A 12602-nucleotide genomic window follows, 5' to 3' on the forward strand; every position below is an offset into this window, starting at 1 on the left:
ATAATATTTAATTGTAATTGTGCTGGAACATTTTTCTGTCCTGTTAGTTAGCCTTTACATTGGTGCATCAATCAAAAAGAACATATTTGACCTATATAGCTAATAGAGAAGACTTGAGTAAGGAATATATTTATTAACTGGAAAAAAAAAGGATGATTAGAAGAAATAATGCATTTTTGTTTTTCGTTATAATACTTTAATGTGATCTTTCATTTTTCTCCTTAACATTACCTTAACATACATGAATCTTTCACAGAGTTGTTTCATTAAACGAGGAGCTATCAGCTTTGAAGCAGCAGGCTGAGGTGTCTCTCTTGCCACGTGTGGAGAAGCAAAACAAGTCACCTTCTACTGGAAAGAGCAAGGTGGACCTCAAAGTAACCAGTGTCCCTGAAGAACTACAGGTATTAAGTATACTAAGAACATCTGGATTTTAACAGGGATGTCCAGACATACCTGATCCTATTTGGCCATACGGCTTTCAAGGGATTCTGGGATATTGGGACCTGTACAGCCATGCTGGCCATGGTCCCTGGAGGGGGCTCTGCATTTGATATGGGTTGCAGTATGTACCTCAGTCTTGGCAATTGACTAAAAACTCAAATTATAGACCAGCTATAACAATAAAATGTTTTCAGGGCATAATTATACGGGTGTCACAGTGTACAGCTGGAAGTAGACAGAGTCCAAGAGAGCCTGCCTCTCTGTATGCTGTATACACCCGGTAGTCAAACCTCACCTGCAGCCTCACTGGTCTTTGTGTTAGGATGGTTATGAAGGCATGTGGTTTTAATGTCAGTGCAGGAGAAGAGGGAGCTGACAGAACCATCGATTTCATTGCTCCCCACAAAACACCTGCTCATTGAGCAAGGCGAGAGTTGGTAAAGTTGCATCAAGGTGCTCTAGAATATTAAGAAAACACAGCAATCAACCTTCCGAGCAGTCCCTGAGGTGTGTGGCTCATTTAAGCAGGACCCCCCCCTTATCTTTTGTTTCTTTGGTGAATTGTTACCTATTTACTCATTGGGCTACAGAATACAATGGGCATATAAATCAATAAATAATTGCAATAATGCACCTGTTATGTAGTTACTTTATATATTCCACATTAGACTAATATGGTTTTGTAACTCAAATGCGGCATCTTTGTTGTTTAAAAGGTAATGACCAAGAAGTGCTGCTCCAATGTCCAGAGTGTGTTGTCAGCAGTTCAGAACTTACAACCCTTAACTAAGGTAAGACTTTGTGGAGGAGAAATGCACGTTTTCCGACATAGTTTATGCATATGTAATTATTAAATAAAGTAGTTTAAGAAGACATCAGTATAATTGTGATAAAATTTAAAGAGTTCATAAAAATTTTACACTAAGTAAATTGTCAGAGTGTAAATCTTCTTTGCTACTTGTTGGGTACTGCAGCAAATTTTTGCTTCCTGATATTAATCTTCTTAAGTGCGAAAAATAGATGTGATGCTTGCCTATGACAAGAAAAATGGTTCTCACAGCTATAATTTCCTTCTTTGCACAGGCTCCATTTGACATCACTTTGCCATCATTAATCAGGCTGGGGAAAATTTTTCACCTGACTTATGGATGTATGCTAATGAGGGAAAGCCTTCTAGACTGGATAGTTTCACTGCTTACTTAAGACATACGAAATATAATCTATTTACAACTTATTTCCAACACGGTAATGTCGTTTATTGCATTAAAATCAATTTATATGTAATAAAGCATACTTTTACATTTTTTCTGGCTGCCTGTTTAATTTGTATCTTTTCTTCATGTTTCTACCACTTTTTTATAGTAAAAACTACTCATACAAACCAGTCTTTCCTACTATTTTGTTTTGAAAAACAAGTCAGTTAAAAGGCTGTGCAACTGCAGCATAATAACTGCATGATCTCCTCCAGGTGCTGTGTTTGTTGTGAATGAAATCCTTTAACTAATCTAATTACCAACAATTTATTGCACCAAACATGGATTTTCTATGGATAGTGTTAGATTTTTTAAATTTGCTGCCTGCTAGGATGATAAATATATGTCCTGGATGTGTTATCAGTGTGAGATAGAAGCAAAAGCTGACAATGACAAGACTATGTCAACAGTCAAGATGGTGATGCCCTCAGATCTTGGAGACAGCTGCTCCTGCAGCATATGAACCAGTGAAGGTTGTAAACGCTAGCCGGTCCATGCAGTCCACTCATTGTCCTTCCTCATCTTTCAGGAACCTTTGACACAAATCTTTAGAATTCACTCTGAGTACTCAATGAATCAATCCCTAGGTAGAAGTTTTAGTATTATGTATGGCTCACGGATTTGAGTGGTTTAAGGCTCTCAATACACAACTATGTTCTATGGCAGGGGCGTCCAACCTGCGACCCTCCAGCTGCTGCAGGACTACATCTCCTATCCTCCTCAGCCAGCCCCTTAGCTGAAAGAGAATTGTGGGAGATGTAGTCCTGCAGCAGCTGGAGGGCCGCAGGTTGGACGCCCCTGCCATAGAACATAGTTGTGTATTGAGAGCCTTAAACCACTCAAATCCGTCAGTTTATCAGGGAAAGGACCAAATCCAGGAGATTCAAGACATGGGACATTATTTTGAGTGATGTATGTAACGTGTGCATAGAATGTTTGTGTATGAGTAGGGTGTATAATGTATGTGCTGGGTGTGCATAGTTTTTACACTGGATACATCTAGTGTGTGTTAAGAATAGTTGCTTCTATGAGCCAATTAACAGCTTGGAAAGTTGTGTGAAACAGTTGTGATAAGTTTTAAGTTAATCTTTGATAAGAAGGGACAGACATATTGAGTTTAATGTTCCAGGTATGCAATTCCTATCATATACTTAGTGCCACAAATTCGGGTCACACACATGACAGGATATATTCATGGAAGTGAGAGTTTGGAGGATAGTTGCTGATCAGCTTGGCTGCAGTACTACACTTGGTGTGAAGTGCGAACCCTAGTGAGCTTCTGCAAGAAGGCCTGAGCCGGCTATGTATAATGCTCAGCCCTTCTTGAAACTTGGCATTGGTGGCCTTTAATAATGTCTGAGCTAAAACCACGACACTCTTCCAAACTTTGTGAAAGTCATTAAGATAGGGTGGCATGTAGACCTCTAACCTTCTGCACAAGTAATAGAGAGACGTATTATTATTTTCAACTCATTTTTAAACTAGATTTGCAAGTGACATTTAGGATAATAAAACCTTTTTTATTATAAATACATGTAATAAACACAGACAAATGCCAGGAAACCAATGCATGAATATGATTAAGGGGATATAGATAGAACATCACTTTGTATACATAACCCTCAATGTCAAGAAGATATTTTAACTCCTGATAATTTTCCTTTGTGTCTACATAGCACGATTCTTTCACACTTCTCGCATCCCCTGTGTATGTCAAATGCCCACATCTTTATTATATCCATTGTGAATTCCTTTAATCCTTTTGCCTCCCCTTCTTGACAGCACTTGCACCAAAGCTTTGTTAATGCATCACTGTCACCTACTGCGGAAGCAGCTGTCTCTACTGCAGGTACAGGCGCTACTTCCAAAATGTTGCCGAGGGTGCTAAAATACAGAGAAATGATGAATAGACAGTCATTAAACAAATATGGAAACATATGACCATAATCAATTACATTTTATTAGTTCTCATGAATAAGCAATATTGAAAAATAAAATTGGAGAGAATAAGCTGATATTACATAGCTGAACTATAATAGCCGGAAGCCTATATTTAATAATATAGGCTCCTAGGCATACGTTTACAATTAATGTAGTAGAAGCAACCTATGATTTTGCTTTGTAACTTGTTACCTCTTTACACTTTTTACAATTCTGTTGAAAAAGTAATTGTTGTATAGTTTTTGGTAGTCATAAACCTTGTTGGCACTGCTCTGGCAAATTTAGAAGTGTTGGAACCTATGGAATTGCCTGCCTCCTTATTCCCTTCTTTTATACAAAGAAGTCACTGACAGCCATGCCCACCCTATGAAGACAGAGGGGTCTCCAAGTACATGGGGCTAAGCATTTCCTCTCATTTACAGTATTTCAGCATTTCGGGAGATTTCATGATTATGTTTTTGAAAGCACCATGTTTCATCTCATTTTCTCTCTTGTTATGCTTTGTTACAGAGGTTTCTAAATGTTCAGCAGCTACAGTTACAGGGTTAAAAGTGATGTAGTTTTCCATCAAATTTGTTCATTATCAGCCGTTTTGGATGCAACGGAGCATATCTGTATAGACATCACTGCTTAGTGACAGAAAACATTTCAATTTGCTCACTCTCTAAACAAGCCCTGATTCCAATCAGCCATTTCTAACAGTGAAGGCAGCACGTCTAGGGTCAAATCACAATGTATTTTTTTTTAGTCACTGCACAATAAATGAAAAATTGGAACAGCGTGTATAACATTCATTACTTTAGAAGATTATTTAGCACAGCAACTTATTTCCCTTCTGCTCATGTTTACCGGGCAGTGTAGGACAGTGTCCTTTTAAGTCACCTAGTCTGACCCATAAACCTCTGGGATCAGCCCCAGAAGGTGCGAAGTGACTCCACTAAAATGGGTTCTGCCAATGGATTCCTTGCTGGGTCATAAACCTAGCTTAGGCAGGGTTAGGTCACATTGTGTCGGGTGAAATTAATGGAAGGAAGGCTTAAGGACATTTGTTCTACTGTGAAGCAAAAAAAATAAATAAAAAGAATAATATAGAAACAATGGTGCCATAATAGCAGCAACAACTGAGGTATCTAAACAAAGGATGAAAAGTTAGGGTCGCAAAGGATGAAAAGTTAGTTTTTGAAACTACAGCAACACTCCCCAGCATTTCCGGTGTCCAAGTCAAGACACCAACCATTACTTGAAGAGCATACCTATGAACTTCCACACTCCAGGTACCTGGAGCCATCCTCTTTCAGGGGCAGTGTTGGGACTTATTTGCAAGCACACGGAGCTTGTGGCATATGTGGGCAGGGCTTGTGATGTACACGGACATAGATACTCCCAAATACCTTAAATTATATGAGAGTGGGTGGGGAATTCAGAATCAGTGGGCGTGCCTAGACACTGCTCCTGCGACTCGAAGATATAAAGCCCTGACTCAAAGATCTGGAGAAGAGATGCTTCACTCTGAGTCCCTGGGTAATACCCAGAGTGTTCCCAGGTATGCTGCCTCACCACCCTCGGCTACACAGCATTGAGAGTTGGCCATGTGGAAACTGCACCTCCATTGATTTTAAAGCTCCCTTGGCCTGTCAGGGGAGGTCAGAATATATAACTAACAAGCTCATGCAACTCGCTGCACAGTGGGGACAGCTACTCTGGACAGCGGGACTAATCTGAAAAAGTTGGGACACTTGGTAGGTATGCTAGAATGTTAGGTGTAATTTGGGGGATTATTAATTGTGCCACAGGAAGAGTTCTCAATGTACAGGCAGGTTTAACCCCTTCGAGACAAAGGCTGATTTTACTTTTTGTACCCTTTGTGACAATGGCCTTTTTAACATTTCTGCGCTGCTTGTGTTTAGCTGTAATTTTCTTCTTTCCCGTTTACTGAACCCACACACATTAGATATTGTTTTTTTCAGGACAAGAAGGGCTTTCTTTAGATGACATTGTTTTGATTGTATCATATTATTTACTATTAAAAAAATTATAAAATATGGTGAAAAATTTAGAAAAAAATGACTGTTTCTAACTTTTAGTTGAAAAATCTTTTACTCATCTATAAAAGGTAATGAAAAAACCTGCTAAATAGATTCTACTATTTGTCCTGAGTTTAGAAATACCCAATGTTTTTATGTTTTTTTGCTTTTTTCTACCCATTATGGGGCAATAAGTACAGGTAGCGTTTTGCTATTTCAAAGCCATTTTTTCCAAATCTGGTAATTCTTCCCCTCATGTGCCATTTCGGGTATCTTTGAACCCGGCCAATGCAATTTACCCCATCAAGTCATATATTTTTGAAAACTAGACAGCCCAGGGTATTCCAAATGCTAGTATTTTAACTCTTTCCATGCACCATATCTACCACCAGTCTTTGTCAAACTTTATGGTAGTCATTTTTTTGCATTTGTTTTGTCATACACATTTTACTTCAGGTATGAATTAAAATGTTCTAGTTTATGTCACTATCACAAAACACCCCAATATGTGTTCAGCAACATCTCCTGAGCGCAGCGATACCCCACATGAATGATTTTGCCTGGCTGTTTGGGGGCAAAAGGGCCACATTTGGGGCATGTGCATTTTTCAATGTTGAACTTTGGCATTTGGGGATCCACTGCCCATGCCCTATTTGGTACATCTTTGAGCCGGGCCATTTCAGTGTGCCCAATAAACCCATATATTTTTGAAAACTAGACACCCCAGGGTATTTCAAATGCTAGTATTTTAACTCTTTCCATGCACCATATCTACCACCAGTCTTTGTCAAACTTTGTGGTAGTCATTTTTTTGCATTTGGTTTTCCACACACATTTTAATTCAGGTATGAATTAAAAAGTTCTCGTATATGTCACTATCACAAAACACCCCAATATGTGTTCAGCAACATCTCCTGAGTACAGCGATACCTCACATGAATGATTTTGCCTGGCTGTTTTGGGGCAAAAGGGCCACATTTGGGGCATGCGCTTTTTTCAATGTTGAACTTTGGCATTTGGGATCCACTGCCCATGCCCTATTTGGTACATCTTTGAGCCGGGCCATTTCAGTGTGCCCAATAAAGCCATATATTTTTCAAAACTAGACACCACAGGGTATTTTAAATGCTGGTATTTTAACTCTTTGCATGCACATATTTTACCACCAGCATTTTTTCAAAGTTTGCAGTAATATTTTTGTGTGTGTATTTTTCCCCCACACACCTACTTTATGTATGAATTTACAGCTCCTGGTATATGCCGCTGTCACACGACACCCCATAATGTGTTCAGCAACATCTCCTGAGTGCAGTGATACCCCACATGCATGGGTGTGTCATTTTTGGGGGGAACTAAAAGGCCACATTTGGTACGTGTGCATTTTTCTAATTGGAAATTAGATGTGTGGCCATCCTCCCCCCCGTGTTAATTGGGACGTTGTTGAACCTGGCCCATTCAATTTACCCCATCAAATCATACATTTTTTAAAAGTAGACACCCCACGGGCATTTAATATGCCAGTATTTTAACTCTTTCCATGCGAGAATTGTTTTAAGCTAATATGCTAATTTTAGGACTTGCTCACAAAAATATATTTTTTATATATATATATATATTTTTTATTTTTTTTTAAAAAAAATTTAACATTTTTTTTCAACTTGGAGGTTCCCCTGATAGTGACATCAGTGGGAAATGATTTTTACATTTTATTGTTTTTTTACTATTTTTTTCTAATTATTATTAATTTTATTTTATTTTTTAATTTATTTTTACTAATCACACTGTGATTAGAAAGCTGGGCTCCATTGACTTGCATGGTGAATGCAGTACCTGTATTCAACCTGCAAGTGGAGCCAAAGTTCTCTAGATGGTCTGGACTATCTAGCGAACTTTTAAAATTTGTGGTTCCTGTTACAGGACGGCGGCCATCTTCCTTGATGGCGAAGATTGCCGGCAGCTGCGGCTGTGACCGCTCTCCGGAGCGGTCACAGCCCATCAAAAGGTTAGTGTTTGGTGTCGCTGGATGCCTCCTGATCGAGGCATTCCAGCGACACCATTTAAGTTTAGGAGGCGATCGTCGATCGCCTCCTAAACGCTTTTAAAACGGGCGTCCGCCGCCATACAAAGTATGGCGGATGTTGACGCCCCGTGGAGGGGCCAGAGATGGCCCCTTCGTGCCGATCGCGGCGTTGCTGAATGCCTCGAGGTCGAGGCATTCAGCAACGCTTTTTGGGTGCAGAAAGCGATAGTAGATCGCTTTCTGCACCCGTTTAAAGACGTGCCGGTCCTGGCACGTCAATTGTCGTAAAGCACATGCTTTTCCGTGCCGTGCCAGGACCGGCAATTGTCATTAAGGGGTTAAAGAGTAGAAGATGTCATAATGTAAGCATGTTAAATGGGCATGTTAGAATATAACACAAAGCTAATGACCACATAACGTCTGAGCTTTATAATGGGCAGACTAGATGGACTAAATCTAGGATTTTCTGATACTGGTTTGCCATTTCTAGTAGATATACTTAATAACACATGTTATCGGTGAGTACTGCACACATAATTCAATAGACACGCTTACAGACTACAATATCTTTATCTATGTCACTATGGTTACATAGGTCAAAACACACGCTTTACTCACTGCCTCAGTGAATAGCATTGCCTCCATAGCGATGTTGAAATATTCAGCTGAAGAGTTTAAGCACAAGCAGATTGTATAGAACACAATTTACAAAGCCGATAGCAGTTTACGCATTGTTTTACAGGATACTTAAATTGTATTATGCACATAAGATTACGGAAGTATTTTGATTCAGTGGCAAGATATTGGTTGTTGTCAGGCCTGGACTTGCCATCTCCACACCTAGCAAACGCCTGCTGGGCCATTGTCCACCTGGACTCACCTGATTTGCAGCTCCAGCATCAGACCAGGTGCTGCAGTGTGTGGCCACCAACTGGATATGCCCAGGCACACGCTACATCAGGGGTGTCCATGTTTTTTCTGCAGTGGGCCACTTCATCAGAATTGTATACGTGCGAGGGCCGCACTCATTTTTCACTGTGAGAAAATATGGCCTTTAATAAAATATGCAGATTAAAATAAAGTAAATGACACAAAACCTTTACTTTTCCTCTCACTGGTTTCTTGGCCTAGAAAGTATTGTGACTACAAATTCAGGATAATTAAAAATGAAATAGTTCTATTTATTCTAGGGATGCACCAAAATGAAACTTCTGGACCAAAACATTCACTTAGCCAAAACCGAAAATGACCCCCCACCTTTAAAAATAATACTAAAAACTCACATTTTTTATAAAAGTAGGTAACACACCACAATTGGACAAAAAAATATTAGCAATATGACTTGGCATGATAGGAGTGTGATTGCTAACAGCTAACAGCAATCACACTCCTATCATACCCAGGCAGACAACCAGTAAATGCTGGAACCTAGGCATGATGGGACTGTCATGCCATGTCAGCCAGTACATGCTGGTACAGGGTGGCTGTCAGTGATGTGCAGACCCCATACTGCTGGCAGCATCAATACACAAGGGGGGAAGCTAGCCAGGTTTAAGCATGTACTGGCTGACTTGGCATGATAGGAGTGTGATTGCTAACAGCAATCACAGTCCCATCATGCCTAGGTTCCAGCACTTACACATCCAAGATATCACACACACACTCATTCATTCATATACTCATTCATTCACATATTCATTCCCTCAATCACGCATACTCATTCAAACACCCTCCCCACCCCCTTACCTGCACTGCAGCTCCTCGATGCCGCTCACAGACTTCAGCAGAGGGGCCTCCCTCTGCGTTCTCTGGTACTGCATAGAGGAAGCAGGACTGGAGCAGAGTCATGTGATGTCACGTGAACTCTGCTGGGTTCCGCTTCCTCTTTGCAGTACAAAAGACCCTCCCACTGGTAAGTAGCAGGGCTCTTGTTGTAGCAGGGCTTGAGGTACGGCCCGCGTAAGATCGGTTGCCCTGGCTGCCGATCTTAAGCGGGCCGCACCTCGAGGTCTCGCAGGCCGCATTTGGCCCGCGGGCCGAATGTTGGACGTCCCTGCGCTACATGGTCATAGAAATGTAATGCGTGGCCTGTCACATCCAGCCGTCACCCGCAATTACGTCATTAGGTGGCCTTAGCGCCAGGGCCTCCTCGTAAGCTCCAGTCCGGCCCTGGCTATTATACCCTGATATGCATTTAAAACATAAATGTGAAATAATAAATGGAAATGTAGAGAAAATGGAATTACTGCTCTATGACTGTTCATGTTTTTAGAAGCCACAAAATTATAAATACTGTTGTTAAAAGCTTATTCACTAAAGATGGCGTTTGAAGGAAACATTGCAGAGTTGCAGTTTAATGTCACTGAAGTCCAGTGATGTATTCTGGCCTAGGGCGCCAGGTCCCAGGGGTGAGTCTCCCTGCTGCAAAACAATGAAGAGGGAGGCTGTGGGTTCTGCCCTAGGTAACTCCATCCCTTCTGACATCAAAATTTCAGGCTGTAACATTTTTGTCCCAGTGTACACACCTTCAACACCTGAGCATACAGTCTCCGTTTATTATTTACATTATATAGTAGTTTTGGATACATTATTATTATTTAAGACGTATTTTATCTAAACAGAGACTCTCCTTGCCTCATGCCTTTTAGGCTAATTCTTCATAGTTATTGAGTGATTTGCTACTTAAACCTTTCCTTTTAACTAAAGCTGCTATGAAAAAACTATAAAAAAAACAAAGTGACAGAGAAACATAAAATAACTTCCATTTTACCTTTGCACCCCCACAGGCAATAGTTGGAAGGGGCCAAACATATTTGTAGCCATTTAGCCATACTGAGACTGAATGCCTGATTTCAGGGCTAACAGCTAAAATGGGAAACAACGACTTGGTGATGATAATTTCCCTTTTAAACTGTTAAGCAGACGACATGTTTTGATTTCATGCTGTCCGGTCATATTTATAGAAATATAAAGTGAATTTGAGTTGCACAATTTCTGTCTCCAGCTGTAAATCACATTATTAATTTATAACTTGTCACATTTTCCAGTTAGTGTCAGAATTGCTGTATACACTTTACCAATTAGTTGGAAATATAGAACTTCAGGTTCTATGAGAGATTTTCGTTTGACAGGTACATTTATTTTTGTTAGCAACCTATTATTTGTTTTGATATAATACTTTAATTATAGCAATGATATAGTTATATATATGAAATGAAGATGCCAATGTTCAGGTGACTGTCTACCAATGCTGATTAAACTGACTCTACAGGGAAAACAGAATTAAGCTTAAACTGTGATTATTCCATTAATGAATGAATACAAAGACAAACATAGAATTTAACAGCACTCGATCTCAGAACATACATTATGAATTACTCAGGATCTACATACCCCCCAACATTTTAAGTATCCAAATCAGGACAACTGTCTTGGTTATTTGGCAAGAGCAGGGGAACAGGCCTGGGGGGCAGGTAAAGCCAAGTGGCCCCATTGACCCTTCCCCAGTAACTCACATATGCATTAGCACACATATTTACACACACTCTCACAAACATACACACTAACACACACCCTCACACTTATATGTATCTACACTAACAAACACTTACACATAATCACTAACACACAATTACACACTCATGCTAACACACACATTCATGCTAACACACACTCCCTCTTACACACATATACATTGATGCTCACAGACCCACTTATACATACACATGCATGCCCACAGTTACTTACACATACATATTCATGCTCAAAGACACACTTACACATACACATTTATGCCCACACACTTACACATACATTCTCTCTCTCACTAACATACATACATTTATATATACATACATACTCATTCCCTCCCTTACCTTCTCACTCACTCTCATCCCTCTCCTGCAGCTTTCTTTCTCACGCTAGTACATGAGTGTCATGAGGTGGCCAAATGGGAGCTACAGATATGGAGATATGTGCCTCAACAGCAAAGATCGAAATTGCTTTTTCACCCCCCTGGGCTAGTCAGGGTAGATCCCCAACTGGCCCATGATCTGCCCTACCTCATTGGAGGTATGATTATATGTGAAAAGATCTGTACTGTGATGTGATACAAGTAAGTACCCACAGTTCCATTGGATGCTTAGTCCTTAGTCCACACTAATGATCCGCTGACAAGAACACAACAAATACTATTGGCAAATGTTTTGGATAGTTAAAGTGGTAACAATCTCAGACTGAGTTTTGGAGAGGTATTCTTTTTATGTCTTTGATGTGGTCTTTTTATAAGTAACAATAACAAAAAGTAACAGGTAATATTTAAATGTATAACTCCAAATCCACTACTAATGTGATTATATGATTTAGAAGAGTTTTTAGTAATTTTTATAGATCAATAGCTTGTTTAATTAAAAAACATGGCTTTAAGGTAATGTTGATGCAAAGCGTCCTTGACATCTATTTAGAAAAGCACTGTTCTTTATGTAGAAGGAAAATCACTCTATGTTTTTGTGGATAACAAATGCACACACTGTCGAAAAGCCCTCTTCTTGCTTGAGTTCCTGGCTTCATATTCAATTAGCAATGGGTATCCTGACCTGTAACCGAGGCTCAAAATAAAAATGGTTATGCATGGTATGAATTACCATGACATTTGGTTCTATTTTTTCTTGTGTTACTGGAAGAACATTATAAATGAAAATGCACTATAAAGAGACATATTTCCAAGTATATTTTGAACAGTTGCAATAAAACATAAAAATAACTGCGCTAGGAAAAAGGCAATGGAGATTGTGGAAAGCACAGCTAATCTATTATTTCTGCTGTAAATAAATGCTTTCCACATTTTAAGAGATGTTCCCAACACATGGGGTTTCGGTATATTGTCCATATAATTCACACCTGCACCGCCATCATGCTGTG

The 12602-nt window shown here is 39.7% G+C and overlaps 1 protein-coding gene across 1 annotated transcript in view; it reads left to right on the forward strand.

The window, feature by feature from the left end:
* The window catches only part of LOC149299755 (cilia- and flagella-associated protein 54-like), a 128537-nt gene extending 126890 nt beyond the window's left edge, over nucleotides 1-1647 (forward strand). The window contains exons 65-66 of the mRNA XM_089486038.1: nucleotides 257-404; nucleotides 1528-1647. Coding sequence (XP_089342164.1) covers nucleotides 257-404; nucleotides 1528-1647 — 268 coding nt within the window. The remainder of the gene's footprint in view (nucleotides 1-256; nucleotides 405-1527) is intronic.
* Nucleotides 1648-12602: the final 10955 nt, after the last annotated feature.

Source organism: Sceloporus occidentalis, unplaced genomic scaffold (genome assembly GCF_023333645.1).
Source record: "Sceloporus occidentalis isolate IW3139 unplaced genomic scaffold, rSceOcc1.0.p SCAF_28, whole genome shotgun sequence".
Taxonomy (NCBI): domain Eukaryota; kingdom Metazoa; phylum Chordata; class Lepidosauria; order Squamata; family Phrynosomatidae; genus Sceloporus; species Sceloporus occidentalis.